Below are 23,652 nucleotides of genomic sequence, written 5' to 3'. Positions count from 1 at the left end.
TCGAAGACAGTTGTCTGATTCTGACCCACTATACTGTACCAGGAGGAGGATTCGCTTTTTCCAGCCTGGTCAAAATCTACTTGCCAACGGAACATTTATTCTACCTACAGTACCTACCTACGTGGTGTTGACATTAGAGAAAAAAAACTGTTGTCAACTCAACAACTAAAAGCACCGTGTCGTTGTTATTATTATGTCGCTTTTAGAAGGGAGAGGGGAATACGAGGAGGAACTGGAAGGAGAGTATGGGAGAGCGGCGAAGCGGCAGAAGACGGAGGAGAGAGAGATGGAGGAAGGAGAGGAGGAGCTGGAGGAGGGAGAGGACTCGGACTCGGGGTCTGTGGGGGGGCTGGTCGCCGGTAATAATAACGGGGATGCAGCAGCGGCAGCGGACAACCGGGGAGCCCGGTGGAGCGGAGAGCAGAGTGGAGCGGGGAAGAAGGTGAGGGAGAGGAGACGCAACCCCCGCAGTAGAGGAGAGAGAGAGAGAGAGAGAGAGAGAGAGAGAGAGAGAGAGAGAGAGAGAGAGAGATAGAGAGAGAGAGAGAGAGGTGATTGAATTGATTGATTGAAAAGTTTATTAACAGATTGCAGAATGGGTACAGTACAGTACATCTCAATACATACAATTGTTAAGGGGATGCAGACCAGAGAAAGACTTTCGTCTTGTTTCCACCAGGGTCCCCCATTTTCAATTCATCATAACATATATGACATACATGACATACAGATAGACAGTACTGCTACATCTATACATTTATGACATATCAGATTTGCAAATACAGTACTGTTTGTGATACAAAAGTGTCCAGAAAAGGAGTGTATATACATTTGGCGTAGAACTGTACATTGGAGGAGGTTGGTGGGGTGGGGTTGGGTGGGTTGGGTGAGGGCTGTACATTGGAGGTGGGGGGGGGGGTTGGGTAGGGACACACACACATTTTACACTGTACATTGGAATATTGACAAAGCCTTACTTGGTCATTTACTGTACAACTAGTTTAGGACATTTGTAGGGGCCAGTTTCGAATTGCAGTCTCACGTAGGTGTTTTTGAGAGTGTTTTGAAGGTGGGTAGTGATTCACATTCCTTTACAGCTTTAGGCAGGGCGTTCCACATTGATGTGGCATAATTGCGAAACGTGTTTAGTCCCTTGTTTGAGCCGAATCTGGGTTTTACATGATTTGTGGAGCTCCCTCTGGTGTTGTGATCGTGGTATTCACTGACCTTTGGGAAGTATTTTGACATGTACATGGGTACCTTGGTCGCGTAGTGTATCTTGTAGACCAGGCCCATTGCAAGTTGCTGTACTCTGTCGTCTACTCTAAGCCATCCTAGGTTGTCAAAGTGGGCAGGGGTGAGGTGGGTTCTAGGAGTCAGGTCAAGTAGTAGTCTGACTAGCTTGTTTTGAGATGTTTGTAATTTGTTTTTTAGTGCCTTTGAGGTGCTTTGGTACCATGAGGTGCAAGCATAGTCGTAGTACCCTTGAATGAGTGCTCCTGCTAGAGTCTTCAGGGTATTCTTGTTTACCAGAGAGGAGATCCGGTACAAGAATCGCGTTCGTTGGTTGACTTTTTTTATTACATTGGATGCCATTTTGTCACAGGAAAGATTAGCCTCTAGGATGGAACCCAGGTAGGTAATTTCATCTTTCCTTGTGATAATATTGTCACCCACTGTAACCGAGAAGCCGTCGGTCTTGCTGAGTTTGTTATTTGAACCGAAGAGAATGGACTCTGTTTTGCCCATGTGTAATGATAGTTTGTTGTCGGCGAGCCATATGCAGATTTTGCCTAGTTCCGAGCTGAGGGCTTTTTCAACCTGTAACTTGTTCTTGTCAGAGACCAGCAGGGCTGAGTCGTCCGCAAACAGGAACAAGTTGCAGTCACAAGCTGACGACATGTCATTTGCATAAATTAGGAATAGTAGCGGTCCTAGTATGCTTCCTTGTGGAACACCACAGCTCACTGTGAGGGGGGGGGATAGGGTACCGTTTACTTCCACCATCTGTTCCCTCCCCTCCAGGTAGGATTGTATCCAGCTCACTGATAAACTATCAAAACCAATTGCTTTTAGCTTGTCAATCAGAATGGTGTGATTGACAGTGTCGAAGGCCTTTTGTAGGTCCAGCATGACCATGCCGCAGTATTTGCCCGCGTCCACCTCTTGTTTGATGTGGTCGTTCAAGTAGAGAAGGCATGTGTCAGTGGAGTGGGATGTTCTGAAGCCAGATTGGAATTCGTAGATTAGATTTTTTTCCGCGAGGTACTTTTCGATCTGTTCGTATACTATTTTTTCCATGACTTTCGAGATGGATGTAAGGATAGAAACAGGGCGGTAGTTACCCGGGTCTAATTTGCTGCCCTTTTTGTGCAGGGGTGTTACTCTCGCAATTTTGAAGTCCTTGGGGACGTGTCCCTGTTTTATGGAGAGGTTTATTATGTGTGTGATGACTGGGGTGATGGCTGCTGCTGATTCTCTGAGGAATTTGGAGGGGATGTTGTCATGGCCAGTGGCCTTGTTTGGTTGGAGGGCGCTCAGTTTTTTGAGTACCTCATCTGTAGTTACTATTTCCAGTTTGAAGTCGTCTTTGTGGACGCCTAGGTTCATGTAGTATGCTACTATGTGTTCTACCCCATACTGCCCTGAGTGGGAGGGTAGTTTGTTTACCAGTGTTGTGGCTATGTTTGTGAAGAAAGTGTTTAAGTAATTGGCTACATCCAGCTTGTCTGTGATGAGCGTGTTGTCCGTCTTTATGTTTATGTTTGAGAACCTGGTTTTGAGTTTTTTACTGCAGCCTAGTTGATTGTTGAGTAATTTCCAAAGTTCACGTGGTTTATTTTTGTTTTCCTCGGTTTTGTCATTGATGAAATTTTTTTTAGCAGTTTTGATCATGGAGTTTACGTCATTTCTTAGTCTGTTTCTTTCTAGTTTGAGTTCAGTCACGTGGTCTTGGAGTTCAGAGAGAGAGAGAGAGAGAGAGAGAGAGAGAGAGAGAGAGAAGGACACTGAGAGAGAGAGAGAAGGACACTGAGAGAGAGAGTGTGTGTGTATGAGGGGCCGTTTAGGCCATATACCGTCACTGTGTGTGTGTGTGTGTCTGTGTGTGTGTGTGTGTGTGTGTGTTTGCGTGTGTGTGTATGTGTAACGTGTGTGTAATGTGTGTGTGTGTGTGTGCGCACACGCTTGATACTGTACAATGTCGCAACACTATTATCAGCGTGTTTGTGCACGCGTGAGCCTATAGCCTCTGGAGGAGAGAATGTGTTCGGTGTTATTTAATTTAATTCCCCGATCATCTCTCTGTAACCTGTCAAACCCGTTTCTGTTCTATTTTATTCGATTCTAGTCAAATCTAGTCAAGTCTTGTGTATCATCTCAGCAAAACTTCCGTTTCAACCAGAGTACCTGTGTGTGTGTGCGTGTGTGCTTTGTATATAATTGACCTTATAGTTCATCTTCTGCATTATAATTGTACAGTAAGCATGTATAAACATAGGTTGCCTGCACCTTGTGTCACACATATGTTGTACCCCGTACCCTACACACATGTACACATGCACACAAGCGCACGTGCACACAATCGCCCACACGTACTGTATGTCCTCAGTAACGGTGATTTGCATTTCTATGATTGTATTTGTATATGGTTTACGTTCACACACACACACACACACACACACACACACACACACACACACACACACACACACACACACACACACACACACACACACAATTGATGTCATCATTTATTAGGCAATTGATTAAGGAGATGGATGGTCTTGTTCCAACAGTTATGTGTTCACAGCACCAAATTAGTAAGGCTATACAGTTGACCAGTAAGGCTATACAGTTGACCAGTAAGGCCATACAGTTGACCAGTAAGGCCATACAGTTGACCAGTAAGGCCATACAGTTGACCAGTAAGGCTATACAGTTGACCAGTAAGGCTATACAGTTGACCAGTAAGGCCATACAGTTGACCAGTAAGGCTATACAGTTGACCAGTAAGGCTATACAGTTGACCAGTAAGGCCATACAGTTGACCAGTAAGGCTATACAGTTGACCAGTAAGGCCATACTGTTGACCAGTAAGGGTATACAGTTGACCAGTAAAGGCGCTCCCATAGTCCAGCAGACTGTACACAGAGCAGACTCCGCGGATGTCCGCGCGGCTCTTTGAGCTTTCATAGTCGAGCAGATCTCAGCGGACGTCCGCGGTCTATTTCCTACATTTCTCGCACCAGTTTTACTACATTTCCCACAATTCTGTCTGTTCTACTGTACTGGCAGATCAGAGGGAACATTATCAGCGGGAGAGAGAGAGAGGGAGAGGGAGAGAGAGAGAGAGAAAGAGAGAGAGAGAGAGACAGAGAGAGAGAGAGAGAGAGAGCGCGCTTCACGGGCTCATCTCTCTCCTCGCGCCACCAATCCCTCGCGCGGCGTCACATTAAATGCAGTTCGATGTCAACCAAAACGCCGAGCAGCGTTTTGTGTGACACCAAGTCAGCGGCGCGGATGTCCGCGCCTCAGAAAATAGGAGCGTCGCACCTGTGGGTCTGCTGTCCGCTGAGATCAAAGCTCAAGAGTCCGCGCGGACATCCGCGGAGTCTGCTCTGTGTACAGTCTGCTCGACTATGGGAGCGCCTTAAGGCTATACAGTTGACCAGTAAGGCCATACAGTTGACCAGTAAGGCCATACAGTTGACCAGTAAGGCTATACAGTTGACCAGTAAGGCTATACAGTTGACCAGTAAGGCTATACAGTTGACCAGTAAGGCTATACAGTTGACCAGTAAGGCCATACAGTTGACCAGTAAGGCTATACAGTTGACCAGTAAGGCTATACAGTTGACCAGTAAGGCCATACAGTTGACCAGTAAGGCCATACAGTTGACCAGTAAGGCTGGCTGTACAGTTGACCAGTAAGGGTATACAGTTGACCAGGCTATAGGGGCGACAGTGGCTCAGGAGGTAGTAGAGCAGTCGTCTGGCAATCTGGAGGTTCCCGGTTCGATTCCCGCTCCTCCCGGGCAGCATGTCGATGTGTCCTTGAGCGAGACACTTTAAAACCCCTAATTGCTCCCGATGAGCAGGTTGGCACCTTGCATGGTTGCCTCCGCCGTCGGTGTGTGAATGTGTGAGTGAATGGGTAAAATGTGAGGAACAACTTGTAAAGCGCTTTGGATAAAAGCTGTTATATAAAAAAGCAGCCATATTTACCAGTGGATGGAGGGTCCACATCTGGGCACAGCCTTGATGCAGGTCAATATTGGCCATACCTTCACCATAGGCCTCCATGTAAATTCTGGTCAGTGAGTAATTTTCCACTAGCCTCCACTGCACCTCGCCACAGGATATGGAGTGAATTCCATCCCTGACACCAATACAGAACGATTTCCTCATGGTTTATCAATCATAGCATCACTGAAGATGATAATACACTTATTTTTCCAACTATGTAAACGAGCGACGCTCCCAGTAACAGGCAACACGGTGAACTATACACGGTAAAACATCTCTTCACATGTTCCATGGTAACGAGATGTTACTATGTTATTAAAACAGCAACGCTGAGGCAGCTCTTTGGGAATTGTTTTAACATGTATAGCATGAGACTTAGAGTAATTGTGTGTGTTTGTTCATGCATGCATTTTCACCCATGCATATTATGTGCATGAGTATATATATGTATGTTTGTGTTCGGTTGTGTTGTGTGTGTATTTTGACATTCATAATACAGTAATAAGTCTGTAGGGTAAATCTAAATGAAAAGGAAGATGGAATCCATGAAGGAAGAACCATGACTGTCAAAAGAAAGCTGATTTTATTTTAAACAGTGACATTTCAGTCGCTGGGACCTTCATCAGACCATCATCAGACATCTATAATACATTCCCAATGGCTCCACCAGAGCCAGAGAGAGATGTGTTAAAGGCAGACAGATTAAGCTAATCCTTAATACTTTAAGGTGAAGACTATTGATTCAGAGAGCATGGCATACCCCATTAGCCTGTGTATTACATCTGCTTATCACAGCTGTCTGTCTGTCTGTCTGTCTGTCTGTCTGTCTGTCTGTCTGTCTGTCTGTCTGTCTGTCTGTCTGTCTGTCTGTCTGTCTGTCTCTCTCTCTCTAGAAATTGGGTATTGATTTTTATTTTCTAATGTGGGAGACTCACTTAACGCGCTTCTACCCCTCCCTGCACTCCTTCTCTCTCTTCCCCACTCTCTTTCCCCCCCCCCTCTCTCTCTCTCTCTCTCTGAATGAATGAATGAATGAAAACTGTATTAACAGATTGCAGAATGTGTACAATACAGTATGGGCTCAGTCAATACACACAATTGTTAAGGGGATGCAGACCAGAGAAAGACGTTTGTCTTGTTTACATCAGGGTCCCCCATATCCCTCTCTCTCTCTCTCTCTCTCTCTCTCTCTCTCTCTCTCTCTCTCTCTCTCTCTCTCTCTCTCTCTCTCTCTCTCTCTCTCTCTCTCTCTCTCTCTCTCTCTCTCTCTCTCTCTCACTCTGTCTGACTCTCTGTCTGTCTGTCCGTCTGTCTGTCTGACCCTCTCTCACTCACTCTTTCTCTCTGTGTCTTTCTCTGTGTGTTTGTCCCCCTCCCTCTCTCCTCTGCAGTGCATCTTAATTGGTCTCCTAAATGGGGGAGTGTAATGCATTTTGGGGTGGGGGGAGGGGGGGGGGTGCATCAATACAGGCATCTAATGTTATTGTCTGCACACACAAGTACCAGTTTGATCCTGGGGATTTTGACTGCAAAAAAATAAATTATATATATATATAGCAAGAAATAATATATAGCAGACACTTATGTGACAGCATATCCTGTATTTCCTACCAACCTACCCTAACTGACATAGACCAACAGGAAGTGAATATTATCTACATCCTGGGTCTGTGTCCATTCTAAGTCTGTGTCAGCTAGTGCTGGGTGGGCCTTGGCTGTGTAGAGACACACCTATCTATACCATAGAGCTATACACTGAACCGACTATGAGGCCCCCAGTAGATACCAGTACTGTCTGACAAACATGGACACTGAACCGACTATGAGTCCCAGTAGATACCAGTACTGTCTGACAAACATGGACACTGAACCGACTATGAGTCCCAGTAGATACCAGTACTGTCTGACAAACATGGACACACAGCGTCATAGATGTGAAGCGTGAGGGCAGATTCTCTGAATGTGAGTCAAAGTGTCATGCCTGTAAGCTGCCACTAGAGGCAGAGTTTCAAACCGTGAGTGAGTGCATGAGTGAGTGAGGTGCTTCCAGGGGTGCGTTGGTCATGGGACGGGGTTGCACGCCGAGCAACCGGCTCTGTGAGCAGAAGCACGCGCACGCACATGCACAGATGTGTACGCGCGTGCACACAGGAATGCGCTGCACTAGACTGATGCGCCAACTGGCCAAGTACCCACCTGGCTACTTTGCATAACAATAGCTCAGGTCGCCAGGTGTGTTCAAATACGTCCTCAGATACATTCACACAAAACTTGTGAATGAAAGGTGTTACATTCCATTCCTAGAGGCAATTAGGCATTGTCTTTAGTCTGTGCGCACGCGAGGGAACATGTATGCGCATGCGCGGGAGCGTGCGCACGTGCCCGGGAGCATGCGTGCACGTGGCGTCATAAAAACACAGTGCAACCAGGTATGAAATCACCAATGCACCACTGGGTGCTTCACATGTAGAAACACCACATAGCAAACAGAAATCCAGCCAGAAAAGCTATTATGCGAGCTAGGGTGCACATGTGTCAACACGTCATCACGCCGCTATATCGTGAATATTAGATTACTTTTTTTCCTATACAAATTTATACCGGTATTATCATGAACTATATGAAATGGCAAGGTCCCATGTCCTCAATATCATAATTATTATACAGTATATATACAGGGTCCCAGGTCCTCAATATCATAAATAGTATACAGTATATACAAGGTCCCAGGTCCTCTATATCAGTGGTTCCCAAAGTCGGGGTCGCGACCCAAAGGTGGGCCGCGAGCAGCCACGGGAGGGCCGGCCGCGAGATGATTTCCAAAAAAAAGTTTTTTTTTTTTTTTTTTTTTTTTTTCAGGTCACTGAACTTAGAAGCAGGCCAGGACAGTGTTTCTAGTTGTATTCTAAAATTCTATTCTATTGTATTCTAAAATGTGACTATATGGTTTTATATTAACTTAATAAATAAACAAAAACGAAAAATCTACTTATTTCAACGAACATTTCAAACTAAATAACAGATTATGCACATAAAACGCTGAAAACAACCGAAGCAACAATAGTATTTTAATGAGGCTATTATTATTATCATTATTATTTTGCAACAAGTTAGCCCTCTCATAAATAGCACATATAAATGAATAACTAACTTGAACTAATAGGATTGACGTGATATTTGGCTTAAAAAATCGGTCGCCTGGCAAAAAAAAAGAAGCCTGACGATGTGCATTGGGCCGCAGCTCTCTGACGCCTTATTTTCTGGGTCCCGGCCGCGTCTATATTAATCCCAGCCGAAGAGTGCAAGAGCGCTTCCGCATTCTTCGCCGCGCATGCGCATGAGGTCCTCGCTTAGTTCAGACGCCCCATTCAACACGGTTAATCACAAACTCGAAACTCCGTTAAGCTCCAGAGAGAGAGGCTGAAAACCCACAGTTCTTGCCCGACGGATAGGAGCCGAATCGCGGATCCGAGTTTTCTGATGAATAGCCCCAAAACATGGAGGTCGCGAACGGCGCCGGCTTCGCTGACCAGAGCTCTCTCAGATTCAAAGTTTTAATTGCAGCCTGGAACATACATGTTTCGGAACCAATGTGTAACTAGACAGTTACAATATAACATTTATATTAATTAACCCAGTTAATGCCTTAAGAGAAAGAGTCTGGTGGTCAATTACTACGGAAATGTTGTGTCTTACTAATAATAACTAATTCCTTGGTCAATAGAAGTCTGTGATACTTTCTGAATATGATTTGGGAATGGGCAGGGTTATAATAGAAGAAAGACAGTGTAAACAATATAATTAACTCTGAATATAATAATGACGAAAAATAAACAGGATACACGTCAACAAGGTGCATGAGATGAGGTTATATGTAGTGCACCTTGTTGTGTATCCTGTTTATTTTTCGTCATTATTATATTCAGAGTTAATTATATTATTTACACTTTCTTCTATTATAACCCTACCCACTGTGGGTTTTCAGCCTCTCTCTCTGGAGCTTAACGGAGTTTCGAGTTTGTGATTAACCGTGTTGAATGGGGCGTCTGAACTAAGCGAGGACCTCATGCGCATGCGCGGCGAAGAATGCGGAAGCGCTCTTGCACTCTTCGGCTGGGATTAATATAGACGCGTCCCGGCCTGAAAAGTTTGGGAACCCCTGCTCTATATCATACATATTATACAGTATATACAAGGTCCCAGGTCCTCTATATCATAAATATTATACAGTATATACAAGGTCCCGGGTCCTCTATATCGTAAATATTATACAGTATATACAAGGTCCCAGGTCCTCTTTATCATAAACATTATACAGTATATACAAGGTCCCAGGTCCTTTTTATCATAAATATTATACAGTATATACAAGGTCCCAGGTCCTCTTTATCATACATATTATACAGTATATACAAGGTCCCAGGTCCTCTATATCATAATTATTATACAGTATATATACAGGGTCCCGGTTTCTCAATATCATAAATATTATACAGTATATACAAGGTCCCAGGTCCTCTTTATCATAAACATTATACAGTATATACAAGGTCCCAGGTCCTTTTTATCATAAATATTATACAGTATATATACAGGGTCCCAGGTCCTCTATATCATACATATTATACAGTATATACAAGGTCCCAGGTCCTCTATATCATACATATTATACAGTGTATACAAGGTCCCAGGTCCTCTATATCATACATATTATACAGTATATACAAGGTCCCAGGTCCTCTATATCATAAATATTATACAGTATAAGGTCCCAGGCCCTGTGTTGCACTGCTTTATTGTGATAACAAGTGACAGACCTGGAAGGGACTACAGCTGCTTCTCTCTACCCTCCTATCAGCTTCAGTGTAAACCAGTCTGAAGGCTGCAGACTGGCCCTCACTGAGGGATGCAGGGGACAGCAGCTGTACTATTTGTCCGCATAATGGACAGCAACATCTAGGCTGGAGGGCAGCTCATCCTTTCCACTGGTCATTTATACCTCACTCTCCTCTCCTAACCATTCCACCTTCCCCTTCTCTGTCTCTTTCTCTCTCTGTCTCTTTCCCTGTCTGTGTATCTCTCTCTCTCTCTCTCTCTCTCTCTCTCTCTCTCTCTCTCTCTCTCTCTCTCTCTCTCTCTCTCTCTCTCTAAGGTCAGTTGTGTCTGACTCATCAGGACTGGAAGGACATCAGCTAACTGAGACGCTATATGAACCATGAGAGAGAGAGAGAGAGAGAGAGGGACAGAGAGGGGGGGCAGAGAGAGAGGGATGGGTGGTGGAGAGAGAGAGAGAGTGGGAGATGGAGAGAGGGGGGAGAGAATGGGAATGATAAATGCTGCGATAAGCAGATGTAATGCACACAGACTAATGGAGTAAAAACCACACACTAAATCAACTGTCTTCTACTGTGGGCTAATTTAGGATTATGTTAATCTTTCTACCTTTGAGAAATCTCCTGCAAAGAGAGAAAAGGGGTGTGAGGCGTAGAGAAAAGAGAGAGAGAGAGAGTGGGCGATGAGGGCCTGTGTGTACTTGTGTGCTGCAGGAAAGATGGCATATACGTGTGGGTGCATAATGTACTACTGCATGTGTATTAGTACATATTCCCATGTTCATAAATTCTCATGGAACCATACAGAACATGTTGCCTGTGTAGAGTCTCAATGATTAATGGGTGTTCATCTGAAAAGAAGGTTTGTTTCTTTTCCCCCTCTTGAGATACAAGGGTTTGAAAAATGAGTCTGCCGGTTTTTTATATGATGTGTGTGTGTGTGTGTGTGTGTGTGTGTGTGTGTGTGTGTGTGTGTGTGTGTGTGTGTGTGTGTGTGTTTATGTACATGCACATGCTTGAGAACGAGGGGGAGGAGGTGAGAGAAAAAGAGATTTACTGTAAGAGGAAAAAAGGAAGAGAGCATGGATTAGTAAGATAATTAACCCCATCTTCATCTTTCTTCAACAGAGAGAGAGAAAGAGAGGGAGATAGAGAGAAGGAGAGGGTGAGATGGAGACAGAGAGAGAAGAAGAAAAAGAGAGGGAGACAGGGAGAGAGACAGGGAAGGAGAGAAAGAGAGGGAGAGATGGAGACAGAGAGAGGGAGGGAGAAGGAGAGAAAGAGAGGGATACAGGGAAAGAGAGAAAGAGAGGGAGAGATGGAGACAGAGAGAGAGGGAGAGAAAGAGAGGGAGACAGGGAGAGGGATAAATGGAGACAGAGATAACGAGAGAAAGATAGGGAAATGGAGAGATGGAGAGGGAGAAAAGGGGAGAGGGAGAGATGGAGACAGAGAGATAAGGAGATAAAGATAGGGAAATGGAGAGATAAAAGGAGAGAGGGAGAGGGATAGATGGAGACAGGGAGAGAGAGAAGGAGAGAATGAGAGAAAGAGAGGGGGAGATAGAGAGAGGAAGAGGGATAGATGGAGACAGAGAGAGAGAAGGAGAGAAAGAGAGGGAGAGATGGAGACAGAGAGAAGGACAGGGAGTTATGGATGATGAGTGAAACCGTGACTAAATGTCACGCTCAAGCGATTAGGAACGTCATGGATTGCAGTGGGTGCTTTTGTAGCCTGCGGCACAGAAAGACTATATTTATAGATCCTAGCGCCTGCTTTGAACATGAAGACAGAGACGCGGGGAGAGAGAGAGATAGAGAGAGAGAAAGAGAAAGGAGATATAGAGAGAGAAGAGGATGAAAGAAACAGATAGATATGGAACGAGGAGGGGGGAAAACAGAGAGAGAGAGAGAGCATTGCTGCAGTCTTGGAAAGACTAACACAATAATTGTTGCTCTCTCTCACCACACACAAACACTACATACAAACTAAACACACACACACACACACACACACACACACACATACACACACACACACACACACATAGAGGCAAACGTTTAGTGTTAGTTAAAATATTTAAGTATGAAATACCCTGTGTCTGCACTGCACCCAAAAAATATAAATAAAGAAGGAAGGAAATCGTCAAACAAATTCATATTAACCAATGCAGACGTTTGTGTGTTTTTGAATACGTTGTGTAATTCAGTGTCTCTACATCAAAGAGGAAGACACTTTTATAAATGAGGCTCCAAATCCAGAATAAACAAGCTGGCTAATGTCAGGTGCTGCACCAGAGACTTGTTTACATTATGAAGCTGCTGCTCATTTAGTTCAAAACCAATTTGTTTAAACAGCGGAACATGAAAAGACACCCCCAAGGTGTCAACATGAATCCAGAAGCTTGATGTATTTAATCCACACACACACACACCACCCACCCACCCACCCACCCACCCACCCACCCACACACACACACACACACACACACACACACACACACACACACACACACACACACACACACACACACACACACACACACACACACACACACACACACACACACACACACACACACACACACACACACACACACACATAATCCAATTCAGGATTTTTTTCAGGGGGGGTGGTAGGCCCCCCAAAACTACTAGTGTTGCCGCGGGGCGCACGTGTCACAGATACGTGGTGTCAACAGTGTCGTCATAAACGCCCGCAGTAAGGTGGTTGTTAGTATCCGTGCATTTCTCTACACTGAGCTGAAATGAAACGATTGCACATAAATTAGGTAAATAAATATTAACACATAAATACACTTATTTACAATTATACATACAGTAGTGACAACACACATATGAACTATTTACAATACAGGGAGAGTGTTTCCCACAGGATTTTGTGAGACTGTGGTGGGTGAACCTCGGACCCTCTAGGGGGGTCCGGGGGCACGCTCCCCTGACATTTTCTTTTTTGTACATTTGAAAGTTAAATGCATCAATCTGGTGCACTTTGAGAGCAAAATAAAGAGGCCAGATCTATGATGAACTTTGTGCTCAAAACACAAAATCGACTAGACTAGAGCATACATTTGAGCCATCAAAGAAATGAAGCAAAAGTGGTTACTGGTTTATTTTTTAGAAAATATAAAAATATACTGGATATACTATTGGCAATGTATCAGTCTATGTAATTAATGGGAAACACTGAGGGAGGCACATACAACACTCATACCTATTTACAACCAGTGTCAGAGCGAGCGCACTCAAGTTGTTCTGAAATTCTGAGGGCTCTGAGTGCACACTGGACGCTCTGAACAAAGAGTCAGTTTATCAGAGCGGAGCAGATTTTCAGAGTGAATTTATTAACTCACCTTAACTAGGGCCCTATGAAATCCGTTTTTATCTTTTCCCGTTTTCGGATTTCTCTGATTTTATATTTTCTCCTTTGGATTTAACAAAAAAAAACAATAAAAAATTATGTTTTTAACTAATTTAATAACAGTACATCTGCAAACAGTGCCACTGCCAGTGTAGTTCAATGTTCACTGCCAGTTAGGTTATGAGGTTTCTTTTTTTCCATTCAGTTCAGTTCAATGCAGTTGAACTGCCAGTGCAGTGCAATAGTTAAATAATACAAAATAATAATTTTAAGAAATCAGAAAAAAACTGTAAAATGTCATTTATTTCAAAGAGATGTCCCTCTTTCAGTGCCACTCACGAGATTTCTCGGGTTTTTTTATAGGTGGTTGCGTGCCACTCACGAGATTTCTCGGAATTATTAATTTTTAATTTTTTTTGCGATCTGAAAAATTATTGCATCACCCGAGCCTACCCGACTATAGCCGAGCTGTGCCGGTGATCACTGTGGAAAAAAGCGCCCCCTGTCGTCTCCCAGATGACATAAGTGATTTTGGAATGGACTCAATGAAAATGAATGGGGAAAAAAATCCGGTACTCCACATTTTCCAGTTCACTGATCCAGCCGGGGTTACCACAGTTCATTCTGGAGCCTCAGAGCCCCGCGGATAATGGAGATCTACTGTGTCGCGTTGGATCCATACACGTATCGATTTTTTCGAATGGTGATCAGGAATTGGAATATACCAGTTGGATACCATCTGATGTCAGGTAAGGACTCTATGTTATCAGTGGTAGGATAATCGGAGTAAGTTTGATGAAGTTATAAGCTGTTTTGTGAAATGTCTTCTTTCGGTTTCACTGTAAAAGTCCAAGAGGAAATCAACGGAGCGATTATCAGTGCGCGGCCGTAATGTGCTTGCGTGCACGTATAATATTGATCATCTAGCGTTTATTTGAAAACGATTCATAAAAAGGCAGACGAATATCAACGTTGTGGAATATTCCACTAATAGACGATTTTCATAGAATGCTCCAGAATGAGCTGTTTTTTATATCAAAACGGGGGCTTTTCTAACTGCTCTGAAACGGAAACGACGCGATAAAAAAACAATCTGTCTTCACAGCACTGACTGGAAAATAGTCTTTGATAATGCGATGGGCAGATTAGACACATAGCCATAATTTAAAACATAGATTAGGCGATATTAACGTTAACATTGGTGCCGATGGTGGCATTCAAGCGGTAAAACGGAAAACCAGGCGTGGCACTGAAAGAGTTAACCCTTGTGCCTTGTTAGGTAACTGACAGAGTTGGCATGTCAGTGCATGAAAATATTGCATCACGTTCAAGGTCATAAAAAACTTAATTTGTAATATTTCGTTCCAATTCTTTTTTTATGAATACCACTATGAACCTAACTCAACATATCTATCAAAGATTCCAAAGATTTCCAAATTGTAACCCCTTATATTCCCGTTTGTGTTAGGGTTAGGGTTAGGGTTGGGGTTGGGGTTGGGGTTAGGGTTGGGGTTAGGGTTGGGGTTAGGGTTAGGGTTAGGGGACTGTTTCCCAACACTGAGCAAGTGTTGGGGTGGGCACAGGGATGAGATTTTACCTTCTCCTAATCTTTCTGTCTGGGTAACCCTAACCCCCTAATGGCAAGAAATAAACCACTATGGACGCTTTGAAAATCTAATCTTTTCAAATTCTGTAAATATTATGGAAAATAAGCAAACGGACCCAATTTCATGACATAATCATCAACACAGCCACCGTTGTACACACACACACACACACACACACACACACACACACACACACACACACACACACACACACACGCACACACACACACACAAACTTTTGGCGGGCGGAATTTATACATCTCACTGCACCTGCTCACACTGCTAATTCTGATTAACGGCTGTCATTTATCAATATCTCAGTGTCTTCTTCTCGGGTCAGTGAAAGACACCATTCTTCAAAAGCCTGGACATAATAAGATTTAGATGCAAAGGAAGGGTTTTGATAAACTGCAGTGTGTTTGTGTGTTGGTACAGTAGATCTGCTCACTATGGATGTCATGATTTGAGATTTTGATTGAATTATTGTCAGAGGAAATATCACAATTTTCACGATTAAAGAGAGAGAGAGAGGGAGCGTGAGAGAAAAAGACAGAGAGAGGAGTCTCAGCCTTTCCCATTCACCTAATGTTATCCCATTGTTCAAAATCAACTTGAATGAAAACAAAAGTAAACCCGCACAGAGAGGACTGCTCCACTTTGAACTGCTGTTTGGCCCAGCTTAGTAACATATTACGCTAACGTCAGGGGCGAAAATCTGATATCACCTTTGGGGGGGGGACAATTACATTACATTTTCTCAAGAGCAATTCCTGGGGGGGACACCAAAAGTAGTGCTGTAACACATAGCCTACGTTGTAATATGTTAAATGTATATTGAGGAACACAGTTATTTTGTATGTTAGAAGAGACTTTTAAGTTTAAGTCAAGCACTTTGATATATGTTATGTTTAAGTCAAGCACTTTGATATGTTATGTTGACTGTCGTGGTTCAGTCACCAGTTTAAGTTTGAGAGTGGCAACAATGCATGGCATTGTCCAATTATGTTCAAATAAATGTTAAGAACACACACACACACACACACACACACACACACACACACACACACACACACACACACACACACACACACACACAGTGTGCAGGTTATTTACAGTAGGAGATGGGCTTCTATCATATTATCTTCTATTATTCTATAATGGGCTTCGATCTACCAGGTAGCTAGCTAGCTAGTCAAACACTGGTTGATGTTACTAGCAGCTAGCAACGTCAGCTAACTGCTAGCTAACATAAAGAGTGACCTGTAATTCAATGCAGCGAAAATGAAGAGAAGGTGGTGATTATACATGTGTTTTATTGTATGTGGATGGGGGAATGTGATTGGACCAAAGCAGAGTAGACAGACACACACACAGACAGTGGAGCAGTCGGACATGCAAAGACGCTGCTTGTATTAGAGAGAGCGGAGAATTTTGACTCGTTGCGTTGTGGCGATGTCTCGCAGATAATACAGATAATACATATGAAAAGTATAATTTGCTCAGAGTCCAGAGACAGTTGTGGTTCGGTCCGGATCTGAACCGGAGTTCGGACTTTGAGAAGGCCTGTGTTAGACCTACAGTATAATACTGACAGCTGCTATACCAAAACCAAAAACGATCGGTATCGGCAATGTATCAGCCGATATGGCTCATAGACGATTGGTGATCGGTATCGGTGACAAAAAACATCGGGGCATCCCTAAATAAAACTCTTGAATCTTGAAAACACACACTCTCACACACACACACACACACACACGCACGCACGCACGCACGCACGCACGCACGCACGCACGCACGCACACACACACACACACACACACACACACACACACACACACACACACACACACACACACACACACACACAGGTGGAAATACAAGAATAGGCCTTTATTTTATAGACATCCTCATTGAAGGCTTCAAACCTATCTTTCATTCATTCATTCAAAACCTTTATTTAAATCTCGAAGGATCATTGAGGTTGCCCTCATTTACAATAATGTAAAAATTATAACAAGACAAAACACTAGAATAGAAAATATATACATACTGTATATAAAATTAAAATAAATCAATAAATACATATTGAATATATAAAGACAATAAGACATAATAAACAAATGTTGATAGTATCAACTTTTAGGGTGACTTTTCTCTCAGTGTGTGCTTGTGGGTCTTTATAAATGGATGTGCATGCAAGAATAGACATGCGTGTACTATTGCAGTTTTTCGATTGAGTGTATTTCCATGTGTGCTTTAGCAGTTGAGTGCAGTTGTGTTGAGCTCAGCTCACTAGGTTGCTAACCACTACTCCAATAGCCTTTGTTCAAAGTTCTAAGTACCTAAAACTAAACTACAACTAAATCCAAACTTATCTTAGTCTAACATAATGTAATCAGTCCCTACAAGAATTTGCTATTGCTTGATTTCTGTATCTATCTATCTACCGGTATGTGAATTTACCGCATGGTGCATGGTGCATGGTGATGGTGAATTCGATAATTATTTTAATATAAAGAATCACCTGTAGTGAGGAAGATAGCTTTTGGTGTGTGTGTGTGTGTGTGTGTGTGTGTGTGTGTGTGTGTGTGTGTGTGTGTGTGTGTGTGTGTGTGTGTGTGTGTGTGTGTGTGTGTGTGTGTGATAAACATGAGAGGGGGCCTAAGCAAGGAGCCTCTCAACAGGTAGTAGGAAATCAGTATTAAACATTTATGTTGTTGTGTTAATCTGCATGTGTGTGTAGGCGTGTGTGCATGCATGTGCACGCGTGTGCACGTGTGTGTGTGTGTGTGTGTGTAGATAACATGGTGCAGGTGTCTCTATTCAAGCAGAACAGAACAGTGATGGTAATTAGCTTATAATGGAAAACAACAGGCCTAAATTCAATCTCAATGCATGAATACCAAATATGACCTAGCAGCCTGGCAGACATATAGACATGCTGATAGACATGCAGATAGACAGCCTGGCAGACAGACAGATAGACATGCAGGTAGACAGACAGATAGACAGTCTGGCAGACAGACGGATAGACAGGCAGATAGACAGCATGGCAGACAGACAGATAGACGTGCAGATAGACAGCCAGGCAGGCAGGCAGATAGACAGCCTGGCAGACAGGCAGATAGACAGACAGGCAGATAGACAGCCTGGCAGACAGGCAGATAGACAGACAGGCAGATAGACAGCCTGGCAGACAGACAGATAGACAGGCAGATAGACAGACAGATGGACGTGCAGATAAACAGACAGGCAGATAGACAGCCCGGCAGACAGACAGATAGAGAGGCAGATAGACAGCCCGGCAGACAGACAGATACACTGATGATAATAAGTGTATGTGTTCAATACAGTGTAAGACAATTCTCCTCTCATTCTCTCCCCTACGTCTCTCATCCTTTCTCTTAGTTTAAGTGCTGGTGTGGTATGGCTATTGGCTACTGCTATTAGCAGTAGGTTTAAGGCAAATCTTCATTGTTTGCGAAGTTGAAATAACATCTGTATTTCCCCCAGCCAAATCTAGCTGTCTACTAACTAGTATACCTACAGTATACACAGTGTATGCTCTATAATCAGAGCGCTTTAATAAATTTTCACACATAAAGATTCAAAAATCTAATTGAAATTCGTATTGAATCTGAAAATGTGTGTATCTATTGTTACACTCCTACTGGTAATGAATTAGTAATTTAGTAGTAAAACATTTATTTATTAATGTCAGTTATGTATGTATTGTGCCCAGCCCTGCAGTATGCCTCCAGTTATTGTGGTCATGCAGTTTTTGCATTACTGCCCTACTGACTAAACTCAGGCCCAAATATCACGCACACACACACACACGCGCGCGCACACGCACACACACACACGCACACACACACATTGAGATGTATCATGTACTGTATGCTTGTGCCAACAGACACATACTGGTAATTTCAAACCCTTAAGGCAAAGCTCTGGAAAGCATACAAGTATATGCGTACACGCATGCATGCACGCATGTACAGGCACAGAGGCACTGAAAGAGGATTTCACCCATCTAATGAACACACTAGACTAGACAAATATCAAGATGTATCCATCAGTGGACCAATTGCATGCTTTTGCAGAGGACAAGAAGCCTTCAGTCGACTCCTTCAGACATTAAGCACCCCCACAGCCCAAATTGAATGATAAAAAAACGTTGAACTTGAACTTTGAAAGGTCATAACTCCTACGCCGTAAGTCAGATTTACACACAACTTGGTACAGATATCCAACTATCTTCACTCTACAAATTCGCCTCATGGAGCCATAATGTCCACTACTGTATATTGGATTTTTGTCTATTTCAGTCAGAGCGCCTGTTCAGCATGGAGGTGGTCTGGGGATAGCATGAACCTCTGCACACATTACGTTCTCTCTCTGAAACCCCTAGCTGTCAGGTGAAAAGAAGCGGCTGGCGACTCCACATGTATCAGAGGAGGCGTGTGGTAGTTTACAGAACAACAGGGAAAACGTGAAAAAAACTAAAACGTGATAAGCGTCCCAATTAATCCAAAAGCTTGATGTTTTCAGTCCCGCATCAGAGGCTGTAAAATCACACACACACACACACACACACACACGCACGCACGCACGCACGCACGCACGCACGCACGCACGCACGCACGCACGCACGCACGCACGCACGCACGCACGCACGCACGCACGCACGCACGCACGCACGCACACACACACACACACACACACACACACACACACACACACACACACACACACACACACACACACACACACACACACACACACACACATATGCAAATGGCAGATGCACAAACACATACAGACAGACACACGCATTGATCAAGGGTTGCTTGATTATGGCAAAAGTCATAATCATGATTATTTTGGTAAATATTGATCACAATTATTTAACATGATCATTCATTGACATTGACATTATGCATTTATTGAACTTTAGACAAAGAAAACACACACACACACACACAATACACACACACACAATACACATACACTTTTTGGGAAGTGACAGGCGCTACATCTCATGTGCACAAATACACTTTTAGATGTAAACACGAGTACATCCCAAACATCTCCATTGGAAGGAAATCAAAGATGGCCTTGACTTGTGTCTAGTACAATGATTGTCATACAAAGCTTATTGTGGAATGTTAATGTCATAAGTATCATTTTTACAGCTTCGGATCATTTGTTTTGATATAACAGTAGGCTGAGCAGGCGTGGCCTTCTATTCACTACTAGACACTATATAAATGCTTGACTGTTAAGTGCAGGCCTACACTGTCAGTGAGCTTACAGTAGAATATGTAGATGTGACTGATGGGCCAATGAGAGTAACCCATGTGTATTTGATATTTCAGAGGAAGCAGATTGGATATCGGAAAAAATTGCTTGATTCTGTTGATATATATATATGTATTTTACATCAACATACTTTCTGTTAAAAGATTTTCATTGTACTGAATCTTTAACTACATCTAAACGTTTATTAACAGAGGGAGAAATGTTGAAATAATATCAACTCAAAATGTGTAACTAATGAATGAATAGATAGGACGATGAGGAGTGACATAAGAAGAGAGGAAAGGAGGAAGTTATTGAAGATGTGTTGAAGCCTGTGTGATGATGACAGACTGCTTTTATGACATGTTGATTACAACATGTTTCTCAACCTCAGGTTCAGGGGCCACTGCTGGTCCATGGGGCACTGCAAAGTGAACCCTGTTCCACTTGGCTGGTATAGATATACAGACTGCAGTGCCGACCACTTGTAATGTAATTTAAGCTAGTGTTAGTGTTAGTAGTAGAGCGAACCGGTGGTCGTTTTACGTTCTGCGAGTGTCTCCTGTGGTTGCGATGCCATTACCTAACTGTCCACTGACATGAAGTGACAACCATTTACTGCAACCTCTCTTTTGTTACTTTTTCTTTTTTTCTTTTTCTTTTCGTTCTTTTGTTTAACCCTTTCACTATTATTATTATTATTATTATTATTTCTACAAAGGGTTAATGCTTTCACTACGGTTAACCATCTGTAGTGTGGTAGTGCAAGGTTAACCGTCTGTAGTGTGGTAGTGAAAGAAAGGGTTAAAGATGTTCTATTCACTGACTATTCACTGACTATTCACTGACTATTCACTGAATGTTCAGAATGAATCCAGGTGAATCCTTGACACCAGGACAACTCACGACAACACTACAACCAAGAACAGCAGACTATACGTATCAGTCTCCACACATTTAGAAGCCGTTTTCTACGTGCTGCACCAGTGATGAGTGATGTCTGTTTTATTTGACAGTGAAGAGGGGAGAGAGAGAGAGAGAGAGAGAGAGAGAGAGAGAGAGAGAGAGAGAGAGAGAGAGAGAGAGCTGAATCCAAACTCACACAGACTTTTAAGATTTGTTAGGGTGGCTACGTGGTGCAGTGGGCAAGGCGCTCACCACGAATACTGGAGACTGGGCTCGAACAGGTTCGCCTCCCTGTTAGAGCCCAGCGCTCCACATTGCTTTCAGTTTAGCTGGTCGTCCGCACTAATACACATTGGCAGTATTAGGGGGAGGGAAACTGATGGGTGGGGATCGGGCGTTGTGGACAGCGACTCCTACAGGTCGGTTGGTGCGCCTGCGCAGTAGAATCAGGAAGCGACGGGGGCAGCGTGAGCCTCCCACGCGTTACTCCTCGCCACTGAGAGATCGAGCTGCGCAGGTGAAAAGATGCGACTGCTGTTACCTTGAGTATCGGAGGGGACTCGTGCTATGTATGACTTAGTCCACATTGCAGCCGGCTTGTGGGAGGCAAGAAACAGCGTTCAAAGACAGGGGAGGGTTGAATTGGACGATACGAAAATTGGGATGGGAGAAAAATAGAAAATGGGAGAAAAAGTGGATAAAAAAAAGATTAAGATTTGTTTATTAAGGACAATGCAAATGAATGAACATCATTTACATGAGTGTATGCATAACATCACAGCATGATAAGGACGTAAATATGCCGGGAATAGCACAGGGCTAATTTCCACCCGTAGTCCTAACATAAAACAAACACACTTTGCACACATACGCTTGTATACAGCCACCAGCATGTCCTCTCTAGTGTTTCACAGTTGTTATTTGTCATAATTGTGGCTGTTTGTTCCACATCCTTCCCTATTGCTCTTAGTTGTGTGGTCGTGGTGCAGGTTGCAGCACTAAAGCTGAAGCACTGCTCTCGCCAGCACATTCTCACACCTTGCTTCAGCGTCAGGCTGGCCGCCTGCAGGCGCAGAGAGACCGATATAAACCAAGATATGGATTTCCTTTCTTGTCCTGGCAGATCCAGCTATGCTGCTGTTCTGTTCCCCTGCCTCTGTCTCTCCGTGGCACAGCGCTGAAGCACCCAGTCTAATGTCTCATGATGTGTGTATTCAGTGTGTAAGGGTGAGATACAGAGGACTGTGTGTGTGTATGCGTTCGTATGGGTATTCTTCAGCTACGCTGGAGGAAGGTGGGGTCGGCTGCTACACATGGGTTGTGCATCCTGTAGTGACCTCTAGGCAAAAGTGCACCTCTTGGTAATGCACTTTGTTTACATGTTTTGTTTTGCTCTGATAATGTGGGTTGGAGTTGAGTGGGGATAGGGCGGGGGGGGGGGGGGTTGCTATTGTTGGCCACACCTCAGGCTCAGAGAGAATCTTTCAATATAATAAGTTACTACTAGGGGCGGGAATCGCCAGAGACCTTAGTCACGATACGATCGCGATACTTGCGTCACGATACGATAGTATCGCGATACTAAATATATCGCGATACGCTGAGTATTGCGGATTTCTTTTTCTTTTTTTTTTATCACATTTTATTTATTACCTTTTTTCAACTGCAAAGTTGTAAAACTTTGTCAACATGTTTTATCTAATAAAATAAAGTTCAGTCTGTTCATCTCACTTCGATCATTTTTATTGCAGAACATGGTATTTTCTCAAGCAGACAGATGTAAACACTGTAATCTGTGTTGCATGTACCTGACAAACTGAACTGTTTGTATTACAGTTATATTCCAACTTAACTGAATGCACATGTGTGTGTGTGGACTACTGTACTATTACAGGTATTGAAATGAACAATGCAACTTCCTTATAATAAAAAAAATATATATATATATCGATACTTGGCGTCCCTGTATCGATACAGTATCGCCACGCAAAGTATCGCGATACTACTACGTATCGATTCTTTTTCCCACCCCTAGTTACTACAGTATATAGCTATAATATAATATTATATAATGTATATATACAGTATATACTGGTAATGATATATACTGTATGTATAGGTAGGCTATATAGTAACTTATTATGCTGTGAATTTCTCCAGCCCTCTCAGAGAGCCTGAGGTATGGCCAACAATATCAACTCATCCTCTGTCCCCACTCAACTCCAACCCACACATCAGACCAAAACTAAATACATTTAAACAAAGTGCAATACCAAGTGGGGCTCTTTTGCCTAGAGGTCGCTTTTTGACGGCGTTACAGATTCTACCTTTAATAGTGATGGCAATTTTTTTAAATTAACACACAAGTTGGT

At 43.2% G+C, this 23,652-nt stretch overlaps 1 protein-coding gene across 1 annotated transcript in view; it reads left to right on the top strand.

The window, feature by feature from the left end:
* Positions 1 to 193: 193 nt before the first annotated feature.
* The window catches only part of LOC311234290 (heterogeneous nuclear ribonucleoprotein L-like), a gene marked incomplete at its 5' end in the record, with an annotated part of 108,602 nt that continues 85,143 nt past the window's right edge, over positions 194 to 23,652 (top strand). Inside the window, one exon of the mRNA XM_084321426.1 lies at positions 194 to 442. Coding sequence (XP_084177552.1) covers positions 194 to 442 — 249 coding nt within the window. The remainder of the gene's footprint in view (positions 443 to 23,652) is intronic.

This window comes from Notolepis coatsorum (genome assembly GCF_963971535.1).
Source record: "Notolepis coatsorum genome assembly, chromosome: 9".
Lineage (NCBI taxonomy): Eukaryota > Metazoa > Chordata > Actinopteri > Aulopiformes > Paralepididae > Notolepis > Notolepis coatsorum.
Note: the sequence above shows the minus strand (reverse complement) of the source record. Positions and strands in the feature narration are given on the sequence as shown.